This window comes from Macaca thibetana, chromosome 11, assembly GCF_024542745.1.
Source record: "Macaca thibetana thibetana isolate TM-01 chromosome 11, ASM2454274v1, whole genome shotgun sequence".
Taxonomy (NCBI): Eukaryota; Metazoa; Chordata; class Mammalia; order Primates; family Cercopithecidae; genus Macaca; species Macaca thibetana.
The window spans coordinates 48,779,229-48,806,086 of NC_065588.1; the positions used below are offsets into that span (position 1 = coordinate 48,779,229).

Sequence of the window (26,858 nt, forward strand, 5' to 3'; positions counted from 1 at the left end):
GCCAAGGTCCAGGACTGGGGATATCTGCTTGCAAATGGCCACACTCACCTGATCCGCTCCTGTCCACTGCCAACTCAACGGTCACTTCACATGGGCCCAGATTTGATGGGCAGATGCAGAGCCTGTGCAGGTAAGCAGACAGCCTCCCCTCTCAGTCCATTTCAGCAGAAAAGTGGTGTGCTCTTTTTATTCAACCTCAGGCTTAAGAAAGTATGATGAGACTGTCCTGTCCCTCCACAATCCAGCCCTTCAGACACACCCAACAGATGTGCACATACAAGGTAGACACACAGACACACATGTCATCAGTGCATTCACAAAAGAGCAATCTGCCCGGGTGTGTCAGGATACAGAAGAGAAGAAGCAGAATTAGTCTTTAAAGGCTGGAGGAGCCCCAGAGATGAGGAAACGGGTCAGAGAGGGGAGAACTGTTGAAGGCCGCACAGCTGTTTGGTAGCTGGGCCAGAACTCCTGATCCCTTCTACTGCCCCGCATTAGCCCCGAGGCTTCTCCATGTCAGAGAGCACAGCAAGAACCCTCCCTGTTGCCTGAGAGGCACAGGTGGGGATCTCCTGGAGGGAGGATGTTGGTGAGATGCCAGCCTCTCAGAGGCCCTCCCAGGGAACCCCGACAGAAGGAGAACTGGAGAATTCCAGGTGTATCTTGGCTGTTCATCTCCAACCTTTTTTTTTTTGAGACAGGGTCTGGAGTGCTGTGGTACAATCACGGCTCACTGCAGCCTCAACCTCCCAGGCTCAAGTTATCCTTCTACCTTGGCTTCCCAAAGTGCTGGGACTACAAGTGTGAGCCACTGTGCTTGGCTCCTTCAGCCACTTCAATGGCCTCGTTTGTTCCCAGGGTTAGGATGCTTCCTCCACCAAGTCTCTCTGTGGCTCATACTGGGGAGAAGCTGCCACACAGGGAAACTGCAGGGAGGGAAAGTGGGGAGAAACAGGATGCCGCTCCAGCTCTTTCTCAGGGTGGGGACCCAGAGGCCCTGTCTGAACTGAGGAGTGCAGGACCTGGAAACCAGCCTGGTGAACACTGGCGTGGAGCTCCAGCCTGTGGGTGTGGGCTGAGGGGCTGGTGATCCTGGCACGCTGTGGGATGCTGCTGAAACCTCCTCAGTGTCTTGTCACTGGGTCTGGAGGTTGCTGTGGAGGATTGGGGGTGTTTGTCACCTGACACCTGATGGGAAGTCTGAGCTGAAAGTGGCAGCCTTACCCTCGTGCTGGGCTTGGCACTGCCTCAGTGTCTCTTGGACACTGAAAACTTGGACATCCTGAAAACTCTTCCCTTTTTCTTGCTTGCCAGCCCCCTTCCCTCTCCCAGTTACATCTGAGAGACATATCTGACCTGAGCCTTCAAACCAGCTGCCTTTGCTCAGCATTTATTCTTTCAAGAAATAGTTGTTGGAGACTTATGACACGCAAGGCACTGGGATACAGCAGTGAAGGAGGCACAGTCCCTGCATTGTGACAAGGAAGTGGGTCATTAAGAGAGGGTGTCACTTTAGGGTTAGGTGCAGGGTGTGCACGGGGAGCTCATAATACCTGGGAGGCCATCTCGCCGTCGGTGGCCAGGCTGTGGCCATGTGGCCTGGTGGCCAGACCTTTGCAGTTTACTACAACTCTGGAAGAGCTCAGGAAGCACACTTCATACAGTTCCCATATTTCATGGATGAGGAGTGTGAGGCCCAGAGCCTGACAGGAAGCTTAGAGTAAAACTGCAATAGGACAGTTGTCTCCTGTCCCCCAGAACAGTGTTTGCTCCATGCCGCACTGATCTGTGTGCTGGAGCAGATGGTAAGTGTTCTCCATGAGTTCCACCCACTAGGGGCTTGCTGGGCTGTGGGGAAGATAGAACTGACACGTGTGAAACAGGCATCATGTAAAATGGTATATGAGAGAATTTAAAAATATAGGCCAGGCGCAGTGGCTCACGCTTGTAATTCCAGCACTTTGGGAAGCCGAGGTGGGCGGGTAGCTTGAGCCTGGGAGTTTGAGACCAGCCTGGGCAACATGGCAAAACCCATCTCTACAAAAAATACAAAAATTAGCTGGGTGTGGTGGTGTGCACCTGTGGTCCCAGTTACGCAGGAGGCTGAAGCGGGAGGACGGCTTGAGCCTGGGAGATGGAGGCTGCAGTGAGTTGTAATTGTGCTACTGCAGTCTGTCCCAGGTGATAGAGTGAAACCCTGTCTCAAAAATAAAAAAAATAAACCAATGAAATTCAGACTGTGAGTGATGCAGTCTCTGGATGGACCTCGAGTGCTTCAGAGGACCCTTGCTCTCCTGCTGGCTCCAGATGCCCCATCTCAGGCACACACAGGAGCATGGTGGGAAGCAGCGGCAAGCACAGGAGGGGAGGCCGAGGCAGCTGGCTGGGTCTAAACATTTCCCACGGATAAATTAGAGTGGATCCACCCACACACACTTCAGATGGGATTGCTGAATGCATTCCCACCTTGTCTCTGTAAAGCTGTGTCCGACATGAGGCATCCAGGTGATGCATTGTTTGCTTGTGTGTTTCCATGAATGAGAGCTTCTGTAGCCATGGAGCTGTGTTTTTCATGATCCTGAGAGGGCAGTCCCTTGGGCACCCAGTCTTGGCCTAGGAATTCCTGCCTCATTCTGAGGTGCATGACGCCCAGCTGACCTATAGGCACTAAATCGGCACGTACTGATGATGAGTATGGTGACAGTGACAATGAGGTCAGGAAACTGAGAGCCATTATGCTAGGAGTGACTGACTCACCATAAATGGAGAACAGAAACCTCTTCCTGCTCTGCTTTAAGAGGGGTAGATATTTGAAAGCCCCGATGCAGAGGAATGAAAAATTAGGGCCCATGACTCATTCTTGCCAAAGAATTAGTCTCTTTGAAGGAGGACTCAGCAGAGGGCTCTTCTGATCAGTCAGCTCTCTTTGTGTATGTTCAAAGTGCAATTGATTGACATGTCACTTGCAGGAGGGCTTCCAGGGTGTAAAACCAGATATATTACTGGGATGTCATGAGTAAGATAGTCAGGGCTGTGTCTGTGATGCAGGTTACATCTGAGCAGCCAGAACACCACTTTCCTCCCTTCCCAGAAGAGGGTAAAATGGCCCAGAAGCACCACAGGCAGACGCCGGGATGACCTCTGCGTGATCCTACCTGTGGGTATTCTGGCTGTGCTCCCATCTGGCGGTGAGGGAGAGGAATTCCTTTTAAAGGAAATGCCTGAAAGTGCTTTTCATTCACCCCCTCCAGCACTCGTTTATTAAGCAAGAGTTAGTCAACTTGGGGTGAGCCCAGAGACTAATGAAAATGACCAATGAATTGGGAAACAGAGGTGGGAGCAAAGGGGAAAGGAAGTATGACAGGAGACCAATGTGTTTCTTTGTTGTTGCTGCTCTTACCATCAGGGAGTAAACTTAATCGGCAAGAAGGATTCCACTAAGGGCTTCTAGATTCTAATGGTGAACAGAAAAATATGCTTCTAAGGGAAGTTGTAGAGATTTCTATAAATTCTTCCTGGAATGATTTAGGGCATGTGATTCTGCAATAAACGGAGATTTAAAAAAAATCTCTAAGATAAACACCTATACTCTCTACCCCGATAATGCTCTTTAGGCATCATGGTATTTTATGGATTTAGGATGGAAATAGGGTTTCCCTGCATCTTTCAAAATTTCCCCCGGAAGAGACATGCCCACAGAGCCCCTCTGAAGTTGGACCTGCCATTGCTCATGTTCCTTCATTCTTTGCATCCATTGCCCTTGCCTCTTGATTTATGTGGAGTGTGTGTGCGTGTTCGTGCGTATAGTTCTGGCTCTGCCAGGTAAGAGGGATTTTCAAAGGTAAGCACATAAGTCAGTTGAATTCAACGTGCATCTAATAATGTACCTACCCTCCTTTAATTTGTTCTGAAGTATTCAGGACCCTGCTATGCCACAGGTAATCTTAAACTATATTGCTGAGTGACTTTGCTGGGTTTTTGAGTGACATAAGGCACCTACGAACAAATAATGAACTTTTGAAGACATTTTCCAAGGCAAAGGTAACACAGGCTAAAGACAGTTACATTTCACTCATCACTTTCTCATTACCATGGAATGAACAAGAAGTCAGAGTAGGGGAAATAAAGCTTCAGAGACTAGCACAGGTTCCCAGGAGGAGGAAAGACAAAAACAAAGCTTGGAGGGAGTCCAGAGCTGGGGGAGGAGAGAACAGTCGGCTGAGCCAGCTTGGGGGAAAAGCAAGCATTCTTCTTTTTCCCAATGTGGGTTGGAATTTCCAGGTTAAAAGGCGATCATTGCTCTGGCTGATGTCACCATCCAGCAGTTGCTAGTTTAGGTGAGGAGCCAGCTTCTGCATCTGCTCTTAGCACCCAGAGCAGTAGCTCCTTCACTAGAGGGCAAGCAAAGAAAGGAAAGACTGGGGTGGTGGGGAATGCGGTCAGTCTCATCTTGTTCATGCTGGCAGCACTCTCCCTCCCTCCTGGGACCAGAGCGGGAGGCGATGGAGCCAGATTCCCTGAGTAAGACCACACCTCCCTAGCATTGCAGAAGAGCCAAGTTCCTAAGATGAGGCAGGTTGTTCCTTGGATCCTGGCTCTGCCTTTCTGCCTTTTACTCACCAAGTTACTTAACTTTTCTGAGGCTTGGTTTCCTCATCTTTAAAATGAAGATAAAGTTTAGCAAGGCTGTTGGTTACAAGATCAAGGTACATAAATCAATTATTTTCATGCATTACCTTTCAGTAATTGAAAACATGGTGGAGAGAAAGAAGTTCTAACTCATAACACAAAACCTCTGAGATACCTAAGGATACCTAACAACAACAACAACAACAACAACAACACAACAACAACAACAAAATGCACAAGAATAACCAGAAAACATTGAAGACAAACAATGAGTAGGACTTGCTGTATCAGAAACCAACATGTAAGTAACAGAATAAACATCACCAAGATGGCAGAATAGAAGGTAACTTGCTCATATCTCCCCTCACAACAACAAGAATTCTGCACCCAGTCACAGTCCAAAGTCTCTCTGCAGGAGCCTCAGGGTTCAGACATCATTGCACATCCTTGAGCATCGAGGATGTTCACGGAAAAGACCTCACCAAACAGACAAAATAAGGAACCAGAGACTGACCCTAAAGTAACAGAGAAACCAGCATGTAATACAAAGGTTTAGTAATCACAGTGGTGTGATCAGACAAAGCGATCAATGAAATAGAAGAGGAAGTGTATGAATTCAGCATGTAATAAAAGTGGTATTTCAATGGGGGAAAAGTAGGATGTTGATCTTTAGGTAGCAGAAAAGTTTGAAAATGAAAATAGCAATTACCCAAATTCGCACTCCTCAGAATTAATGACTATTAATATTTTGTCCTATTTGCTTTTGTCCTTTTTCTCCATGTTAACATCCTTCGATAAACTATAGACATAATAAATACAACGTCCTTTAAAAACAATCCACAGCTCAAGCTTCTGGCAAGATGGTTTACCAGCTGGGGCTGTTATCTCCCTCCCACAGGATGAATCCTGAGAAACTGTAGACACGCATGACAGGCACAGATACTAGGAACTATGAACTAGGACCTCACAAATGAAGACACTCCAGGGGCACCCAAGTCTGTTTTGAGCTGATATGAGTTGGGGCAGGTGAGTAGAGCTAAGGCCTGAGGTAATAATGAGGGGGTGGTTTGGAGGAAGGGTCTTAAGCTTGGTCCTTGCCTTTTGTCTACCCCTTATAGGAGAAATCCAAAGCAGCAGCTCAATCACCTGTGTCCTTGTCTGTGGTTCAACATAAAGGAGGTTGACTTCATAGTCAGGGTTGCTAGATTTAGCAAATAAAACTATAGGATGTGCAGTTCAGATTGAATTTCAGATCAGCTACAAATTTCTTTTTAGTTTAAGTGTGTTTCATACACTATTTGGGACATACTTAGACTATGAATTTTTGTTGTTTATCTGTAGTTCAACTTTAACTGGGATTTGGGTTGCAATGGTTCATGCCTATAATTCCAGCACTTTGGGAGGTTGAGGTGGAAGGATCAGTTGAGCCCAGGAGTTTGAGACTGGCCTGGGCAAATAGTGAGACCCTATCTCTACAAAAATTACAAAAAAGAAGAAATTAGCTAGGCATGGTGGCGCATGCCTGTGGTCACAGGTACTCAAGAGGCAGGAGGGTCACTTGAGCCTGGGAAGTCCAGTCAGCAGGGAGCCATGACTGCACTACTATACTCTAGCCTGGGTGTTAGAATGAGACTCTGTCTACAAACAAAACACAACAAAATTAACTGGGCTTCTTCTATTTGTCTGGACAACCCTATTCACAGATGACTCGAATGCCTGCTCCAAGTCTCAAGCTAGCTGGCATCTAGTGGGCCTCTCAGAGTTGGTAAGCATCTGGACTACACTTGAGGATAGTGAGGGACCCTGCCAGTAGCCTGCTGTCCTGGAGCTTTTCACCCGAGGAGGGAGAATGACTTTGCCTGGCACACTGGGAAGTTGTCCTAACAGCTTTTGGGACTTGTACAACGTGGCAGTTCCTACGCTCTGCTTCCACCATGCCTTTGACTTCAAACCCTAGACTGCAGTGATAGAAAGGGAGGGGGTCACTAATTCCCCAAGGTCTCCTCCAGCTCCAAAGCTTCTGCTAATGACCTGCGCAGCGGCAAGACCCTTGCCCGCCCACAGACAACCATGGGAAGAAGGCGAGACCTCAACTGCAGTAGTGACCCATGGGAAAGAGTCTCTGCTGTGGCATCAAATGGGAAAAATATGACCATAGCTGAAAGGGTTGCTGTTGTTCTTCTGGAAGTTCCCCTCACTTTTTATTCTTCTGCTCACAGATAAGACCTGATTAGCCAGGGTGTAGAATAAGCTTGTATAAACATAGCCTAAAAGATAGAGATTCTGTTTCGGTCTAAAAGTGAAAATTACAACCCTGGTGTTGATACCTGGTCAATTTGAATGAACATCCAAGCATCAATTTTTGCTTGTCAAAATTATCATGGAAGTTTACGGTTAAAATGTGCATGGTTTTTTTTTTTTTTTTTTTTCATCCTGTTATCAAATGAGGAACTCCTTTAACCTTCATCACCCAGGCTGGAGTGCAGTGGTGCAATCATAACTCACTGTACCCTCAGATGCCTTGGCTCAAGTGATTCTCTTGCTTCGGTTTCCTAAGTAGTTAAAACTACAGGTGTGCACCACCATGCCCAACTAGTTTTTTAGTTTTTTGTACAGACGGGGTCTGGCTATGTTGCCCAGGCTTGTCTCACACTCCTGGACTCAAGTGATTCCTGCCTTAGCCCCCAAAAGTGTTGGGATTACAGGCCTGAACCACTGTGCTCAGGCTCCATGTTGATCTGAGTGTCGTCTGTCAGCATGCACCATGTCATCTCATGGACCATGTCATCTCTACCAGCAGCAACTCAACACAAATTCTCTAATTTTATAAAGAAATTTTATGAATTTATTTTATTGACTTTTTTTTGACAACTTCACTTTTTCTAAGAGTTGTTGAGGTATAATGTACAGATAGTCAAAGTCACTGTTTTTAGGTGTACAATCATAAACATTCTAACCAGCCTTTCCCAAGATAAGTTTTTTTTTTTCTTTTTCTTTTTCTTTTTTCAATAGAGTTCATGCTTTTTGTCCAGGCTGGAGTGCAGTGGCATTATCTCGGCTCACTGCAATCTCCGCCTCCCAGGCTCAAGTGATTCTTGTGCCTCAGACTCCTGAGTAGCTGGAATTACAGGTGCATACCACCATGCCCAGCTAAGTTTTGTATTTTTAGTAGAGGCAGAGTTTCTTCTTGTTGACCAGCTGGTCTCGAACTCCTGGCCTCAAGTGATCCACCTGCCTCCACCTCCCAAAGTGCTGGAATTAACAGGCGTGAGCCACCAGCTCCGGCCCCTAGATAAGTTCTTAAATTTGGCACGTGTATCTTTGAGTTGTGTCAAAACCATTCCAACACACACGGCACTGCACTGCTTCAAATCCACACACTGAGATTTGAGGATGCCCCTTTACTGTATCTATTAGTTTGAATGATGAATTTTAGAAGTTATATCAGAGCAAGCATTGGTGGCAAATGCTTAATAGTCTTAATAATCATAGAGTCAGAGCAAGCAGTTGCTTCTTACCAAGTGTTTCTGATCTACAGGGTCAGTGCAGTGTTTCCCTGGTGGTGGGGAGCCGGGGAGTGAGGGAGCCTCAGAGATCAGTGTGGGGCCAAGCCACCAAGTGATGGGGCTGAAAAATAAAAAATATAAATAAATCTTAGTTATCAGATTATGCTGATCCAGATTCCAGGACTTAGCTTCCCTTTTGGTTCTGATGCTTTCTAAAAGACTCCATTTGTGGAAAAAGCCCTGAGTGGTGAGGGTTGAGTAGTTGGTGGTTGTCCACCAGAGTGTGCGACAGAATCACACAATGCTGACTGATGGAGGAGGCTGTGGAGGAGGAGCTCCCGACTTGTCCTCCATGATGACTTGTCAGTGGGGAGAGGAGCAGTTCCCCAAAGATGAGAAACCATTTGTGTGGTGAGAATGTTTCTAAACCAGGATGTGGTCAGCAATACAATCTAACACAACATGTTCACATTCTCAATCTGCTTTATTCAACAGAATGAAAGAAGGCAAAGAGAGCAGAGAAAGCGGTGCAGGAATGCAGACTGCATCAGAGGGTACATCACACACCATTCAGGGACACTGCAAGAGAAGATCAGGACAACTGATTTGTCAGATGGGAACTCCTGAGTGTAGCTATAATGGGCAGAACAGTTAGCAATTAAAGAGAGGACTCCTTGTCTGCAGCTGGACTTAGACTGAGTTTCAGTTCTCATGGGTGTATGGGTCATTTTCTTCTCAGAATTATGGCAGACTCAGATACCTGTAATAATATGGGAGCATAAAAAGAACACTTGCATGTCTGAGTGATGATAACTGTTGACCTGATGGTGAGCAACAGGAGCTCAGAGGAACAGGTACTGATGAGAAGAAAAGTGAGGGCATCTCAGCTCTGCCTGGGAGGGCAGGGAAGACCGGAGGCCAGGGGAGGATAAGCAACCTGAGGAGAGGGCTCTGCAGCCAGAGAGGGGCCTGAGGACTGTTGGATCAAGAGCTGGTGGCAGCACTTCAGTGCTTGTAGCTCTTCCTGCTGGAGGAGGAGGTGGTGGTGTACTTGATGGTGGAACTGCCGCCTCCAACAGAGCTGAGGCCACCCCCAATGGCTCTGCCGCTGCTGGAACTGAAGCCACCTCCAACGCCAAGACCACTGCCATAGGAGTAGCTGCTTCCTCCACCCAGGCCTAAGCCACTGCCGACACCGCTGGCACCGCCATAGCCACTGGAGACGGTGGATTGTACCACAGCTGTGGTGGGGAGGGAGACAAGGACACAAGAAGCCATGGTGAGCTCATCCTGTCAGCCTGAGCCCAGTCAGAAGAGTGCAAGGGCAGGGGAGGAAGGCAAGCAAAGGTACTTACAGATGTTGACTTGTCCAACACCTTCGCCATTCAGCCTGTGGAGAGGAACACAGTGAGGGTGAGACCTCAGAGAGCCCTTCCCCGGAGGAGCATGGGAAGCCTTGGTGGGTGGACGAGTCTACGGGAAAACTTTTAGTTTTCTCCCAAGAAGAGCAATTATGGTCTTGGGCAGTGCACCTTAAAGTTGTGCTCAGTGCCAGGAACGTTGAAGATGGACTCAGCTGTTGGAGGAAGTCGCGTCAGTTACCCACCTGCACTCCTCGCCTTCCAGCAGCTTGCGATAGGTGGCGATCTCCACGTCCAAGGCCAGCTTGACATTCATCAGCTCCTGGTACTCTTTCAGCAGTCGGGCCAGGTCCTGCTTGGCCTTCTGCAGGGCATCCTCCAGCCCTTCCAGCTTCTTCTTGGCATCCTTGAGTGCCATCTCCCCACGCTGCTCAGCATCAGCAATGGCAGCCTGCAGGTTGGCACACTAAGAGGGGAAAGGAATGGAAAGAACTTGTCATCTGGTCTTCCAGAGGAGACTAAACCTGGCTGGTTCTTTTCCAGCGAAGAAGGTACCAGGAACCCAGAATTGATGGTAAATGAGCTCTGACACTTCCTGTCTAGCCTTTTTACTATCTTCAAACCTTTTACATCTGGAGTTACATGATAAAATCCTGTGCCCCTTTGTGTTAACTCCCCTGCCTAAAGATGTGGTTGATGACCCATGGAAGATGCCAGAGTGGACACAAGATCAAGTACATTAAGTGTTGTCTCCAAAGCAAAACCAAAACCATTTTTGATGATCTTGTATGGATGCCACAATAATATGCAAACATTGTCAACTGTGGTGATGAGTTTTCACATGAGGCTGTTGAGACCTTGCCTTCCTCCTGCCTCACATTCTCTCACCCGCTTGGGCCATGTTTTCCTTCCTCATGGCCCTGGTTTCACTTTCTTTTTCACTGTGAACCTTGAGCAGATTTGCAGCAATGTTACTCATGCTTTCTGACCTGACACCTCACCCAACTTGGTCCTTTGCAATTCCAAAGTCAATCAGTCTTCTTACATAAGCCTTTCCAATGCCTCTAGACTATACTTTTACATCTTTGACCAGGTGAAAGTGCTTCTGCCCAGGTGATTGTTTCATGTCCTTGGGTGTGATCCATGTCTCCGAGCCAGAGTGTTCTCACTGAGCCTAGGAACTGCATGTCTTTCCTTCTCTGCTTATCACTCGATTCCCAAAGAATTTTACTAAATGATGGTTGACTGCTGCCTCATGACCTAATAAAAAAAAATGATGCTTTTCTCCTCCATTGCCCCTCACTATACCTGCTTCTTGACGTGGTCGATCTCGGATCTCAGCCTCTGGATCATGCGGTTGATCTCAGCAATCTCCTGCTTGGTGTTGCGCAGGTCGTCCCCATGTCTGCCCACTGTGACCTGCAGCTCCTCGTACTGCAGCCCAGAGGTGGAGAGAGAGACAGTGTCTACGGGTTCTTACCTGGCTAACGATGACTTTCACTTGTGTATCATGCATGTCATGAAGTGGACCTAATGGCTTCTCCCCAAGAAACTTGAGGAAAAGCTGATATTATGTGGTGGATGGATAATAAACTCTAGAGTCACAGACCATCCTCATTATGGCACCACTGCCTGCCTAGTTTCGTCAGGGAGTAGAAATGTTCTGTACCATTTTCTAAAAGTCAGCAATCAGGATGAAGCTAAATGCAGAGATAACTATGTCATTGTCTATGGTAGTTTTCCTCCTGTGTTGGGTTCTTTTTCCTTCTTGACTTGGGCGTAAGTTCCGCAAATGTCTACTCTAATAGTGCAGGTGCACGTCCTGTGAGAGGACCCTGGCTTCCTGTAAGGGGATGTCCCCAATGAAGTCTGCAGTTCTCTGGTATTCAGAGCTGGACACAGGGATTCCTCAGCGGCTACCCATACCCTGCTCACCTTGCTCTGGTACCAGGACTCGGCCTCAGCCCGGCTCCTCTGAGCAATCTCCTCGTATTGGGCCTTGACCTCAGCGATGATGCTGTCCAGGTCCAGGTTGCGGTTGTTGTCCATGGACAGCACCACGGATGTGTCTGAGATGTGGGTCTGCATCTGGGACAGCTCCTGCAGAACAGAAGGTCATAAGATCAACTTCACTTCTGACATTTACAGAGATACCCAGCCCTATACATCTTCTCCCCTTTGCAGACCCCGTCAGAGTAAACAGAAGAATGGTGGAGATGCTTACTGCTTCATACAAGGCTCTCAGGAAGTTGATCTCGTCTGTGAGAGTGTCTGCCTTGGCTTGCAGTTCAACCTTGTTCATGTAGGCAGCATCCACGTCCTGGGGAAAGAGCCAACAACCTGGAGTTACCTGAGCGCAGCTTCCCAATCTACCCATCTTCTAGTCCCCCTACCGATTCTCCTCTCCCAGGTGAGCGACAACACAGAGCCACTTCTGTCCTAAGTGAATTTGAACCCCACGGCTTCATCTGCTCACCTTCTTCAGAGTCACAAATTCATTCTCTGCTGCTGTGCGCTTGTTGATTTCATCCTCATATCTGCAGGAAGGAAGGCATGGGATATATTAGAGCCAGTGGGTAGGATGAAACAGAAAAGCAGCCTGGGATCCAACATTTTCCAAAATGGAATATATTCTAATTGAGCTTTCCTGTCATAGAGCGCCTAAGGGACGGTTTTTGCTTCTCCTAAATTTGTCTCTTCTTTAATCTCCCTATCCTCCCATAACCATTTGTGGTTCTTGCAGGTTTGCTCCTAGGGACTAATTTGTGCTTTCCATTTCCATGGACATGGGTTGTTAGGAATCCCACCCCCATCTGGCCCTGGTCACCCAATAGTCTTGAAGTGTGTGCTGCAGGAAACTGAGTCCTCACTTGTTCTTGAGGTCCTCCACTAGGTCCTGCATGTTTCTCAGCTCTGAGTCCAGGCGGCCCCGTTCCCCGACGATACTGTCCAGCTGCCTCCTGAGGTTGTTGATGTACTGCTCGAACAACGGCTCCAGATTCTGCCTCACGGTCTTGGTGCCCTGCTCCTGCAGCAGGGTCCACTTGGTTTCCAGAACCTTGTTCTGCTGCTCCAGGAACCGCACCTGGAGGGGAAGCAAGACGGTCATTTTCCAGGCAAAGGAAGGAAGAAAAAGTGTCTGATATCTGGTTTCCTGGCAGGTCCAGGAGGTCCCCATGGTGCTGGGCTACTACAGTGCAAGTAAAGAGGCTCAGGCTGGGCTCTGCTCCCCCAACCCCTTCTTCTTTGCACCCCACCAATCTCACTAGAGAAATTGTCCCACGGACCATTGAGGTGTGTGTTCTCACACTGTAATCTATTAATTGTATCAGTGAGTTTCAACATTTCTTCGTTTTCTCTTTCAAAGCACAGTCACAAATCTAGTTTAAAAATACTATTTACCTGATGTGTTGTACAGTTTTTGTTACTGATAGGACCTCAGTTAGGAGGGATATTAAATGTTGCCTTATGATTAGATTCCAGTCTACTTTCCCATTTAGTGTGGTGTCTCCTCTCAAATATTCTGATGTTATGATCATTCTCTGTTTTAAAAATTTATTAGCATTTCTCCAGGTTTTATAGCCATTTCTATATCCTTTTTATTCTTAATCCAGCCATATTATCTTTTCCTTTTCTTTCTAAATGATTTCCTCTTACTCAGACCTGAGAGTGTAATTTACCAGCCCATATACTCCAGGCATTTACTTTGTAATCTCTTAGACACTTTAGAGGGAAGAGTTAACCTACTCCACTCTCCGATGGCCTCATCTGTGCTTCAGGGTTGTGAAAAGTTGTGGCTTTCCCTAGGCAGCAGTGAGAACCAGTCCGGAGATCCCATGTGGGAGTGATGCCGGTCCCTGCTGCCGGCTGTGCGGCTGTGCACCGAAAGCCACGTGCACTCTGCAGAGCTGGGCTGAGTCCCCTTCTCCCTCCCTCCTAGGTCTCCCTGGCAGGAATGTGTTCCTCCTCTGGTCTGGGGACCCTGAAGTGCCCCGTGGAGGGCATGACCCTGGCTCACCTTGTCGATGAAGGAGGCGAACTTGTTGTTGAGGGTCTTGATCTGCTCGCGCTCCTCGGCCCGCACCCGCTGGATGGCGGGGTCGATTTGCAGGTTGAGGGGAGTCAGGAGACTCTGGTTGACGGTGACCTCTTGGATGCCTCCAGGGGGGCACACAGGGAAGCCAGGGCCCCCAAAGCCACCAGCAAGGCCGGCTCCACCACCCAGACCAAAGCCAATGCCGGCTCCACCACCGAAACCAAATCCACTCCCGGCGCCACCAAAGCCATAGCTGCCTCCGGCTCTGCTGCCATAGCCGCCACCGATGGCACAGCTGCCCCCTCCAATGGAGATCCTCTTGGAGCCCCCCAGGCCATACAGGCTGCGGCTGCCAAAGCCAGCTCCTCCACATGCGCCACCCAGGCCACCACTGCCCCTGGAGCGGGACACGGAGACGCTGCTGAAGCCAGAGCGGCTGACCCCAGGGAGCCTGGCTGAGCCGGCACTGAAGCCCCTGCGGCTGCTGCTGTGGCTCCTGATGGTGGTGGATGTGCTGGCCATGGTTCCAGGAGATGAGAGGGCTGTGGAGAGCGTTAGAGTCTGGAGGCGAGAGGGAAGAGAAGCAGGACAAGGAATAGGCCTCCAGCAGCAGCTTATATATGGAGAGCATGGGCTGGGCCCAGTCCTGGAAGGTGAGCTTGCAGGTTGGGAAGGGCTGGGCTTTACAAATAGTGAGATCACACCTGCATTATTACAAAAGTTATGAAACACCGAGATTGCAATTTTCGCTTCCTTTAGTCAGGGAAAATGTTCCTGCCTCCAGCTTTGACTCGAGATCTCAGCACAATAAGAACATTCTCAGTTCATGAAGCTGGAGTTAGTCACTGTCTCTAGCAAAGGTTCTGCATGCTAGGCTGTTTATCAACATGCCCCGAGTGTTCTCCTCTTCCCAGTCTGACTTTCTTCCAGCAGATATATTGGAGATCACACGCACTGTATTGCAAATGGCTTAACAGAAAAATTACCATTTCCCCATAATTGTTTCACCTTTTAGGTGCAATTTTAAACAGGTAGAGAAGCAGAACACTGCAATGGGCCTGTATATACCTGTCACCTGCTTCCATGATGATTAACTCATGGCCCGCCTAATTTCTTTCATACTTCAACCCAATTTCCTCTTCCATTCTAAATTGTTTGAAAGCAAATTCCAGAAGTCATATTATGTCTTCAACAAATAATTCAATATTAATATCTAAATAATAGGTCCTTTAAAAAAAACCAAAAAGCTTTTTTTGTATGTTAAAATTTACATACTAATTAAAATGAACAAATGTCTATTTAGTCTTCAAACAGTCCTGTTTTTGATATCTATTTCTTATATTTTGGCGTCCCAATCAGGGTCGAAATAAGCTCTATAAACGTAGTATTTGAGTGATATATCCTTTAAATCATTGAAATTTAGAAATCTCCCTTCATTTCTTTATTTTATTTGTTAAATAAAACAGGTCAACTGTTCGTTGTACTTTTTCATTCTTGGGGTTTTTCTAATTGCATACCCCTATTGTTTCCTTTAATATGTGACTCTAACCTTCATATTACGTATTAAAATTAGAAGCTTATTAAGATTCTCTCTATGTTTAAACATTCTAGATGTAGATGTAGTAGATTGCCCATTTAAATTTTGAATAGTACTACTTGCACAATTATTTACATGTTTACAAATTGAATACATGATACATGTTTTAAAAATTTTTTTGTAAAACATGCTAAACAACAAAATAATATAGCTCAAGGCCATTCCACAGTTACCCAATTCCTATCTGTGGAGGAAGTAATATTAGCAGTTCCTTGTGTATCCTTGTATCTTTACTTGGATATTTTTCTGTGCTTTTCCTGGGCCATGGGTGACATGTCTGTGCATATGTGTTTGTGTCAATATGCGTTTGTATGAGTGAGGAAGAGGTGGAGGGAGCTGGCGTATGTAGAGAGGGAGCCTGCATTGTAGAAAGGTATATAAATAAATACATGACTGTTTTGTGTGTATGTGTTTGAGTGTTTTATGTATATAAAATATTTCATGTGTTCATATATACAAAACATAAAAATATTGTCTTTTCCAATTGTGATTGCGTTGTGTCTGCTTTGTCTCCCACATCTATGTTTTCTGATTCTCTTTTTAACAGGCTCTAATCTCTTTTTCATAGTGGTTTGCTTTTCCCAGTTATTCTGGGACATTTCCCCCAAATGTCCATTACTGTCTCTTCACCAATGTCTTTCCTCCTTATGCTGCTTTCAGTTTGGCCTTCATTTCTTTTTTTTCTTTTCTTTTCTTTTCTTTTTTTTTTTTATACAGAGTCTTGCTCTGTCACCCAGGCTGGAGTGCAATGGCATGATCTCAGCTCATTGCAACCTCCGCCTCCCAGGTTCAAGCAATTCTCCTGCCTCAGCCTCCCGAGTAGCTGGGATTACAGGCATGTACCGCCACGCCTGGCTAATTTTTGTATTTTTAGTAGAGACGGGGTTTCAGCATGTTGGCCGGGCTGATCTTGAACTCCTGACCTTGTGATCCACCGCATTGGTTTCCCAAAGTGCTGGGATTATAGGTGTGAGCCACTGTACCTGGCCAATTTGGCCTTCATTTCTAAGCATGGCTTTGATGTTTTCTTTACCTCTTTTCTGCACTCCACAAATGAATATTTTATCTTTTACTGTCTCACTGTATTTTCTCTTCTTTTTCCCACTTCATAGTGTTTTTCAGTATTTTGTTGTGCCTTTTTCTGTTGAGTGTTCTTTATGAGTCTTTTTTTTTTTTCCTACTTTTTTCAATTTTGAATGCACAGATCTTTTGCGAGTCCTGGAATGGTTCCTTTCTGACTAGTGCTGATTTTTAATGAGATGAGCCCCCTCTGGACCTGCCATTTGTAGAAAGTATTCTGGGAGGAGAAGCCACGGCCATATCCAGGCTAACAGGAGCTCTGATTGTGACACAGGGCTGTGTGAATAGTTCTTGTATTCTTTCATTCAGCCAAACCAATAAATATCACTGCAGAGTGGCCCACAATTCACAACCTCTCTGTTTTCTTTGCCTCACAACAAAATGCTGCTAGTAGACCTTGTCTCTCTTTTTATTCAACTTTGCCTTTGTAGTTTCTTGAAACTTCATGACAAGCAGGGTCCTGGCTCGTGCTCACACACCCAGTTGTGATAGTTGCAAATAAGGGATTCTTGGATTTTCACATGAGGACATGCCCTTTACATTGATTTAGTTGAGGGAAATGAGTCAACTGTGCCTGGCATGTAGTAAAACCTCAGTTAGGCTGTGTTTGGTTTTCCTTTGTGGTTACTGTGTTGTTTGATTTTGATCTGTTTATTTGTGAGTGTTCTTCACTGGCTTTTTCTGAGATCGGCAGCCATGGCATCTGCTCTCTGAGTTTTCCTAACAACCTTGTTTGTATTTCTCTATTTATGTGAGGACATTCTATTATTATTATTATTATTATATCATTTGGCTTAGGGATTTTAAGATCTTTTACTTCTGGTGTCTGCCTTTATGTTTTTTGTTCTCTTTGTTGTTTTTAGGTAATTTCTGAGAAGAGGAAGTGCTTCCCTTTCTTCCACTAGATTAAGTTCAGAAGCCACTTATTTATATTTAAAATATCATATTATGTAAAATGTTAATCTAATAACCTAAGTTAGAAATATTATTATTTTCCTCTCTTGCACTTTGTTAATATAGATGTCTCATTGTTCTCTAGGGCCTCCGTCTTCCCTGGAGCTATTTTTGAGTAACTTGAACACTTCCTATAAAATGTCATTTTTACTATCGCTAGAAATTTAACCTCAAACTATATTTGTGGTTTTTCTCAGTGTAATAAGCCACTTCATTGCTAAAACAAACTTTGTATTATTGAAAATTTCCAACAGGTAAAGAGAACAGTATATAAACCTCCATGAATGAATCACACAGATTAAACAATTATCAACATTTTTCTCATTATTGTTCCATTTAACTCCCCTAGTCTTTTTATATCTAACTCCCCTACTTCTTTTCTTAAAGTATCTTAAATGAAATCTAGACATCAAGTCATTTCACTTGTCAATATTTTTATATATATTTGAGTAATAGTGAATTTGTAATCTAGTTGTGTAACAGTATTAAATCTATCCAATACCTCCTTCATATTCTTATTTCTCTGATTATCTCAAAAATTTCTCTTTGTGGCTGGCTTGCTCCAAGCAACATCCTAACTAGGTTCATATATTGCATTTGGCTGCCATGTCTTTTAAGGTTATTTATTCTGTAATGCTGTAATGAACCCTGTCTTTTTCTTTTATTTGCCATTGATTTGTGGAATTTTTGTTTGTTTGTTTCTTTAGAATGTTCATATTCTGGATTTGACTCATTGCTTCCTGTTGGTATCACATAATGCCTTCTCCCCCCAGTTTTTCCTATTTGTTGGTAGTTGTAGTGAAGACTCGATTAGATTTGTTCCCGTTGTAGCAGGCAAGACTATGCAATAGTTGACCCTCTTGCACCATATTGTAAGATATGTAATACTAATTGCCTACTTTTTGTGATGTTAAGACTGATCAGGGGATTTCAGTGGTTTCAACCTAATCCCTCCATTATAAAGCACTGCACACAATATATTTTTCATCTGATATATTAATACTCATTAATTTCATCAATTTCCAGATTCACTACTTCATTAGAGGTTGCAAAATGTCATCTTTCTGATTTTATCATGCCTTCTGCGTCCATTAATTGGGATTCCTCTACAAAGAAGACCTCTTCGTCATTTACCTTTCAGGTAACCTAACATTTAATTCCTGCAAGAAACTTAGAATAAGTGTTTGACTCTCTTTATTTATCAGTTTTCAGATAATAGATTGGTTCTCTAGCAATCTTCAAAGGTAATCAAGAAGGTATTTTTGTTTTGATATAATTATAAATTCACAATTTTACAAAAAATATATTTGATATGTTTTAGTTCATTGCAGTCATTAATTCTTTTGGCACTTAAATGGTCCTATCTGAAGCAATGGAAGCTCTTCAGATTGGCTTCTGTGTCCTTTAACAGGACCTCATTTGGTTTTGATAGGTTCCTGGTTTTCTAGGACCAGATGTCTCAGGCTTACTTTGTACTGATCATGCAATGGACATGAAATCACTTATTTCTCCTTGTAGATCTAGTTGCTCTTATTGGGAAATGATATATATCAACTAGAATTTGGATGCTAGGAGACCTTTTTATTACTGAGTTGCATTTGTTGTGAAGTCTTTTCAATGGACAGAGTTAGGAAAAGGTAAATTATGTTTAAAAAGACAGCAAATCAGAAGCTTATATTGATATTTCAATTCAAATAGAAGATTATATTAGGTTGGTGCAAAAGTAATGGCAAAAACAGTGATTACTTTTGCTCCAATCTAATAGAATAATGTATACCTACATTTAAATTGTCTCACACTGAAAAGTTTGGCTCTAACTGACATTAACATATTGTTTGTTTGCTTTATTTTGCAACATACTTACAACAGTATCAAGATAACAATTTATATTCCTTTGGGTATATACCCAGTAATGGGAATGCTGGGTCAAATAGTATTTCTGTTTTTAGGTCTTTGAGGAATCCACACTGTCTTCCACAATGGTTGAGCTAATTTACACTCCCACCAACAGTGCAAAACCATTCCTTTTTCTCTGCAACTGTTATTTTTTGACTTTTAAATTCTGACTGGAGTGTGATGGTATCTCATTATGGTTTTGAGTTGCATTTCTCTAATTATCAGTAATGTTAAGCTGTTTTTCATATGACTGTTAGTCACATGTATGTCTTCTTTTGAAAAGTGTCTGTTCATGTCCTTTGCCACTCTTTAATGGGGTTGTTTTATTCTTATAAATTTGTTTAAGTTCCTTATAGATGCTGGATATTAGACCTTTGTCAGACGCATAGTTTGCAAAATTTTTTCTCATTCTGTGGGTTATTCGTTCACTCTGTTGATAGTTTTCTTTGCTGTGCCGAAGCTCTTTAGTTTAATTAGACCCCATTTGTCAATTTTTCCTTTTGTTGCATTTGCTTTTGGTGTCTTTGTCATGAAATCTTTGCCTGTTCCTATGTCCATAATGGTGTTGCCTAGGTTGTCTTCCAGGGTTTTTATAGTTTTGGGTTTTACATTTTTCTTTAATTCATCTTGAGTTGATTTTTGTATATGATGTAAAGAAAGGGTCCAATTTCAGCCTTCTGCGTATGGCTAGCCAGTTTTCCCAGCACCACTTATAGAATTGCTTGTTTTTGTCAGGTTTGTCAAAGATTAGATGGTTGTATGTGTGTAGACTTATTTCTGGATTCTCTATTCTGTTCCATGTGTCTGTTTTTGTACCAGTACCATGTTTTGGTTACTGTAGTATAGTTTGAAATTGGGTAGTGTGATGCCTCCAGCTTTGCTCTTTTTGCTTAGGATTGCCTTGGCTATTCAGGCTCTTTTTTAGTTTCATATGAATTTTAAAATAATTTTTTTCTAGTTCTGTAAAGAATGTTGTTGGTAGTTTGATAGGAATCACATTGAATATAATTCAGTGTGATTGAATCTGCTCAGATTGCTTTGGGCAGTATGGCCATTTTAATGATATTGATTCCTCCTATCCATGAGCATGGGATGTTCTTTCCATTTGTTTGTGTCATCTCTCATTTCTTTAAGCAGTGTTTTGTCATTTTCATTGTAGAGACCTTTCACCTCCCTGGTTAGCTGTATTCCCAGGTATTTTATTCTTTTTGTGGCAATTATGAATGGGATTGCTTTCCTGATTTGGCTCTCGACTTGGCTGTTGTTGGTGTACAGGAATGTTAATGATTTTTGTATGTTGATTTTGTATCCTGAAACTTTTCTGAAGTTGTGTATCAACTAAAGGAGCTTTTGGGCCAAGACTACGGAGTTTTCTACATATAGAATCATGTCCATCTGCAAACAGGGATGGTTTGACTTTCTCTCTTCCTATTTGGATGCCTTCGTTTCTTTTCTTGCCTAATTGCCCTTGATAAGACTTCTAATACTATGTTGAATAGGAGTGGTGAGAGAGGGAATCCTTGTCTGGTACAGCTTTTCAAAGAGAATGTTTTCAGCTTCTGCTCATTCAGTATGATGTTAGCTGTGGGTTTGCCACAGAAGACTCTTTTTATTTTGAGGTATGTTCCTTCAATGCCTAATTTATTGAGAATTTTTAGCATGAAGCGGTGTTTAATTTCATTGAAAGCCTTTTCTGCAGCAATTGAGATAATCATGTGACTTTTGTTTTTAGTTCTGTTGTTGTGATGAATCACATGTATTGATTTGTATATGTTGAAACAAACTTGAATCCCAGGGATAAATCCTACTTGATCATGGTGGATAAGTTTTTCGATGTGCTGCTAGATTTGCCAGTATTTTGTTGAGGATCTTTGTTTCAATGTTCATCACTGATATTGTCCGGAACTTTTCTTTTTTTGTGGTGTCTCTGCCAAGTTTTGGTATCAAGATGATGCTGGCCTCCTAGAATGAGTTAGGGAGGAGTCACTTCTCAATTTTTTGGAATAGTTTCAGCAGGAATGGTACCAGCTCTTCTTGTACATCTGGTAGAATTCAGCTGTGAGTCTTCTCTTTTCTTTTTTATTAGTTTAGCTAGTGGTATATCTATTTCATTAATTTAAAAAAAACCAGTTCCTGGATTATTATTATTTTTAGACAGAGTCTTACTCTATCACCCAACTGGAGTGCAGTGGCATGATCTTGGCTCACTGCCAGCTCTGCCTCCCAGGTTCAAGCAATTCTCATGCCTCAACCTCTCCAGTAGCTGGGATTACAGGCATGGGCCACTACACCCGGCTAATTTATTTATTTATTTTCATTTTTTAGTAGAGATGGGGATCACATCATGTTGGCTAGGCTGGTCTCGAACCCCCAACCTTGGCCTCCCAAAGTGCTGGGATTAAAGTGTGAGCCTCCACACCTGACTTTGATCTTTTGAATGGTTTTTCATATCTCAATCTCCTTCAGTTCAGCTCTGATTTTGGTTATTTCTTGTCTTCTGCTAGTTTTGGGATTTGTATGCTCTTGGTTCTCTAGTTCTTTCAGTTGTGATGTTAGGTTGTTAACTTGAGATCTTTCTAACTTTCTGATGTGGGCATTTAGTGCTATAAATTTCCTTCTTAATACTTCCTTTGCTGCATCCCAGAAATTCAGTATCTTTGTTCTGATTAGTTTCAAAGAACTTCTTGATTTTTGCCGTAATTTTATTATTTACCCAAGTCATTCAGGAGCAGGTTATTCAAATCCCATGTAACTTGTCTGGTTTTGAGTGAATTTCTTAGTCTTGATTCCTAATTTGATTGTGCTGTGGTCCGTGAGACTGTTTGTAGCTGGCTTGATTTTCAGATCAACTGTCAGGGTATCACAGTGCTTGTGTTCAGGAACCCTTATTTTACTTAAAATACTAACAAGAACTTAATTATTAGTTATTGTTGATTTCTCACAGTGCCTCATTTATAAATTAAGCTTTATTATAGGTATGTGTGCATAGGAGATAACCCAGTATATGAACGGTTTGATACTATCTGAGGTTTGGGCATCCACTAGGGGACTTAGAACTATCCGCATGGATAAGGGGGGACTACTGCACCTCCTTTTCATACTCTGCTCTTTGTAAGGAAGTCATTAATCACAGCCCACACAAGCGGGGAACAGTTATACACTACCTCATTCTGGGGGAGTACTTACATAAATTGTTTGGAATTCTTCAATGTGACAGTTGTCTATCCTCTCTTACTGATTTACTCAGTCATTTATTTATAGCATTATAGGTTTATTTTGTACTTTGCACTGTAATCCAATACATATATTTATTTATTTACTTCATCGCTCAACTTTTTCCAATGTGGCCATTGGCAGCACTTTTAATTGACACCTTGTGTTTTTTCATTTTTGTTTGCTTCTTCGTTATTTAAAAAGCTTCCTTACTTTCTGACATGGCAAGATGCTCCAGGATCATCTTCTATGTCTCCTGCCATAGTCCTAAAATCAGCCATTTCTCCAAGGACCACTTGCTCCTAGTCAGGGTTCTTCAGATAAACTGAACCAATAGGAGATAAATATATAAAGAGATTTATTTTAAGGAATTCACTAATATAACTACGGAGAATGGCAAATCCAAAATCTGCAGAGCTGATGTATCAGTTTGACTTTGAAGGCTGGAAGCTGCTGTAGAACCAGAGGGAGCTATTGTCCCAGTTTGAAGGCCATGAGGTAGGAGAATTCTCTCCTACTAGAGGGAGTGTCAGTCAGACTTTTGTTCTATTCAGGCCTTCAGCTGATTGAATAAGGCCTACCCACAATAGGGAGGGCAATCTGCTTTACTCAGTCTATGGATTCAAATCTTAATCTCATCCAAAACATCCTCACAGAAATACTTAAAATAGTGTTGACCAAATATCTGGGCACCTGTAGCCCAGTTAAGCTGACACATAAAATTAACCATCATGTTAACAGTGGGTAGCAGTGGGTAATAGCTTTAGCAACCAAGATCTAGGTACAAGATGTGCTCATTGCTACTAGGGTGTTATTACTTCTGGGCCCTGTTAGCTGACAATAAACATATTTCTATATATAATTATCTGTAACCATTTGTATCTATTATTCAAGTCTCAACTTGAATTCATTACCACATGGATCATTCTAGCATCTTCCCTTGCTTATCTACAACCTCATATAACAACAGCAAAAACCCTGGCTGTAACTATCTGCTATCCATTTACTTAATTGTTCTGTTCCTCAGTATATATTGTGATGGGACAGTATAACATGAATGGAACACATAACATCCATTGAAGTTGCCACATAAAATTAATCATCAGAACATATGCTGTGGAATAGAATTAAAATTAGAGGGAAGATGGTGGATAGGAGACGGGGTTGACTTGCAGCTCCCACTTTGATGAACAGAACATCATGTGGAGACTCACACTGTAAACTTTTGCTCCAGGAACCACTGCAGAAGCATACCAGGAAAACAGAAAGAAATCACAGATTTTTTGAAAAAAGCAGCAGGCTTCTGCAAATTCCACAAGACAGATGAAGAACTCTAATCACAAAAGACATAAACTCTTGAGAGCTTTATGACCCCAGCCATAACCTGAGAAACCTGAATACTTATCCTGGTCAACTTAGGGCAAAGCTTATATTCCCCTTCTACTATTGCAACTAGTGCTTTCTCAAAAGTGCCACCTCCTGGCTGGAGGCCAACGAACTCAGGACAGTACAGCAACTTAAGACAGAACAACCCTGCTCCAAAGAAGGAGAAAACAATAGCTCATTACACTGCCTGCAACATTCTGGTCTGTCCACGTGATAACTTCACTGCTAGCATAACCAGCATTCAAGAAAACCAGCACACTAAACGTATCGACAACCAAAGACTCTCACAGAGTCTATTTCACTCCCCTGCCACCTCCACCAGTCATAAAGAGAAATGAAATGATGGCATTCATAGCAGCCTGGCTAAAGTTGGAGACCACTATCTTAAGTGAAGTGACTCAGGAATGGAAAACCAGATGTTGCATGTTCTCACTTATAAGCAGGAGCTAAGCTATGAGGATGCAAAGGCATACAAATGATATAATGAACTTTGGGAACTTGGGGAGAAGGGTAGAAGTGGGGTGAGGGATAAAAGACTACACACTGGGTACAGTGTACACTGCTTGGGTGATGAGCGCACCAGAATTTCAGAAATCACCACTAAAGAATGTTTCCATGCAACCAAACACCACCTGTTCCCCCAAAACTATTGAACTTGTTTTTTTAAAAAAAGTATGTTGTGAAATAGAAAAATGTTTTTAAATTATTGTGGAATATTTTTGTGGGAATTCCCAGATATCTGGTAAAACATCATTCAGGGTGTGTCTGTGAGTATGTTTCTGGATGAGATTAATATTTGAATATATATGCTGAGTAAAGCAAATTGCCCTACTTATGTGAGTGGGCCTCATTAAATTAGTTAAAGGGAAGAATAGAACAAACAGGTTAGTAAGAGAGAATTCTTTTTGCCTAATAGCATTTGAGCTAGGTTTTTTCTGCCTTTAGACTCAAACTAGAACACTTGCTTTCTTGGGTCTCCTGCTTGTCCACTGCAGATCTTGAGACTTGTCAGCCACCTGAATCACATCAACCAATTCATTATAATCTCTCTCTCTCTCTCTCTCTCTCTCCAAATAGATAGATAGGTAAGTAGATTGATAGATGCAGATAGGTAGATAGATAGAGAGATAGAGATATACATATATATGTGTGTCTGTATATATATATCTTATAGTTTCCATTACTCTGGAGAACACTGACTAAAACACAGGCCTAGTGGTTTCAGAATTGTTAGTCATCCCACCATGGGAAGCAACCTTATCAATTCAAATACAATACTGACATACGGTTCTTACAAGTTTCTTTGCCTTTAGTCTCATAGACTCCACTCACTTCCAGAGTTCCTAATGTCAGCCTTTTTTCTCCCCATCCACTTCAGGGAGATGATTTCATACATTTGTAATATAGTTAGATCCTTTTGCCACATTGTACATTCCATTCTAGGATCTCTCAATCTCATAAATCATATTCTTTAATTTCAAACATTAAGGTTTACTCTGCAGTATAAAATTCTATGAGTTTTCCCTAATAAAAATCCCACAGTATAAAATTCTATGAGTTTTCCCCATAAAATCCCAGCAAATTACTTTGTGGATATCAACAAACTGATTCTAAAGTTTTTATGGTGAGGCGAAAGACCCGAAATAGCTAACACAATATTGAAGGAGAAGGAAGTCAGAGGACTACAAGCATCCTACTTTAAGACTTACTATGAAACTACAGTAACAAAGACACTATGGTATTGGTGAAAGAATAGACAAATAGATGAAGGAACAAAATAGAGAGCTCAGAATTTGATCTACATAAATACAATCAACTGATCTTTGTCAAAGAAGCAAAGGCAATACAAAGACAGCCTTGTCAACAATTAGTGTGGAATAACTAGATATCTACATGTAGAAAAACAAATTTGGATATGGGGCGTATACTCGCCACAGAAATTAACTTAGAATGGATCGTAACCCTAAATGCAAGATGCAAAACTGTAAAGCTCCTAAAAGATAACATAGGAGAAAGCTTTGATAACCTTAGGTATGACAATGACATTTTAGATACAATACCAAAGTCAGGAACCATGAAAGAGATAATTGATGAAATGGACTTCATTAAAATTATTAATAAAACTTCTGCTCTGCAAAACACACTACCAAGAGAATGAGAATTCAAGTCACAGACTGGAAGAAAATATTGGTAAAAGACATATTCGATAAAGGACTGTTATCCAAACTGTACAAAGAACTCTTAAAATTAATAATAAGTAATCCATTGATTATAAAATGGGCCAAAGTCTTTAACAGACCCATCACCAATGCAGATATACAAATGGTAAATGAGCATAGGTCATCAGAGCAATGCAACTTAGCACAATGAGATATCACTATGTGCCTATTAGAATAGCTAAATCCAGAACACTGACCATACCAAATGCTGGCAAGGATGTGGAGCAACAGGAACTCTCATTCATTGCAATGCAAAATGGTATGGCTACTTTGGAAGAGTGTCTGGCCATTTCTTACAAAACTAAGCATACTCTTACCACACAATTCAGCAACTGCATGCCTTGGTGTTTACCCAAATGAGTTAAAAACTTATGCCCATCAAAAAGCCTGCACACAGATATTTATAGTAGCTTTATTCCTAATTTCCCAAACTAGGAAGCAACCAACATATCTTTCAGTAGGTGAATGGTAAGTCAACTGTGGCCCATCAGGACAATGAAATATTATTCAATACTAAAATGAAATGAGCTATCAAGCCATGAAAACACATGGAGGAAACTTAAATGCATATTACTAGGTGAAAGAAGCCAACCTGAAAAGGCTGCATAATGTATGATTCCAACTATATGACGTGCTGGAAAAGGAAAAAAGCTATGAAGACAGTAAAAAGATCATTGGCTGCCAAGACTTAGTTGGGAAAGATAAATAGGTGGAGCACAGAAGATTATTTAGGGCAGTGAAATGAATTTGTATGATACTATAGTGGTAGATACATGTTATCCATTTTTCATAACCATAGAATGTACAACAGCAAGAGTTAACCCTACTGTAAGCTTGGACTTTGGTTAATAATGACGTCAACGTAGATTTGATTGTAACAAATGTACCACTCTGGTGGGGGCTGTTGATAGTGAGTGAGGCTATGAATTTGTGTGGGCAGTGGGTATATGGTAAGCTTTTGTACCTCTGGACAATTTTACT

At 42.8% G+C, this 26,858-nt stretch overlaps 1 protein-coding gene and 1 long non-coding RNA gene across 3 annotated transcripts; one reads left to right on the top strand and one right to left on the bottom strand.

Moving 5' to 3' along the window:
• Positions 1-8,718, top strand: LOC126931093 (uncharacterized). Of its 2 annotated transcripts, none has more exons than XR_007717776.1 (5): positions 1-130; positions 4,744-4,930; positions 5,528-5,655; positions 6,333-6,394; positions 8,631-8,718. It is a non-coding gene; the product is annotated as an uncharacterized LOC126931093 (long non-coding RNA). The 2 variants fall into 2 exon arrangements; XR_007717775.1 differs by lacking the exon at positions 1-130 and adding an exon at positions 1,573-1,805.
• LOC126931085 (keratin, type II cytoskeletal 6C-like) lies at positions 8,601-14,122 on the bottom strand. Its single transcript, XM_050748824.1, has 9 exons — positions 13,515-14,122; positions 12,367-12,581; positions 11,973-12,033; positions 11,721-11,816; positions 11,432-11,596; positions 10,805-10,930; positions 9,742-9,962; positions 9,491-9,525; positions 8,601-9,376 (listed from the first exon to the last, which is right to left on the bottom strand). Exons 1-9 carry the CDS (start codon positions 14,052-14,054, stop codon positions 9,141-9,143), a joined length of 1,695 nt encoding a protein of 564 aa, XP_050604781.1. The 5' UTR covers positions 14,055-14,122; the 3' UTR covers positions 8,601-9,140.
• Positions 14,123-26,858: the final 12,736 nt, after the last annotated feature.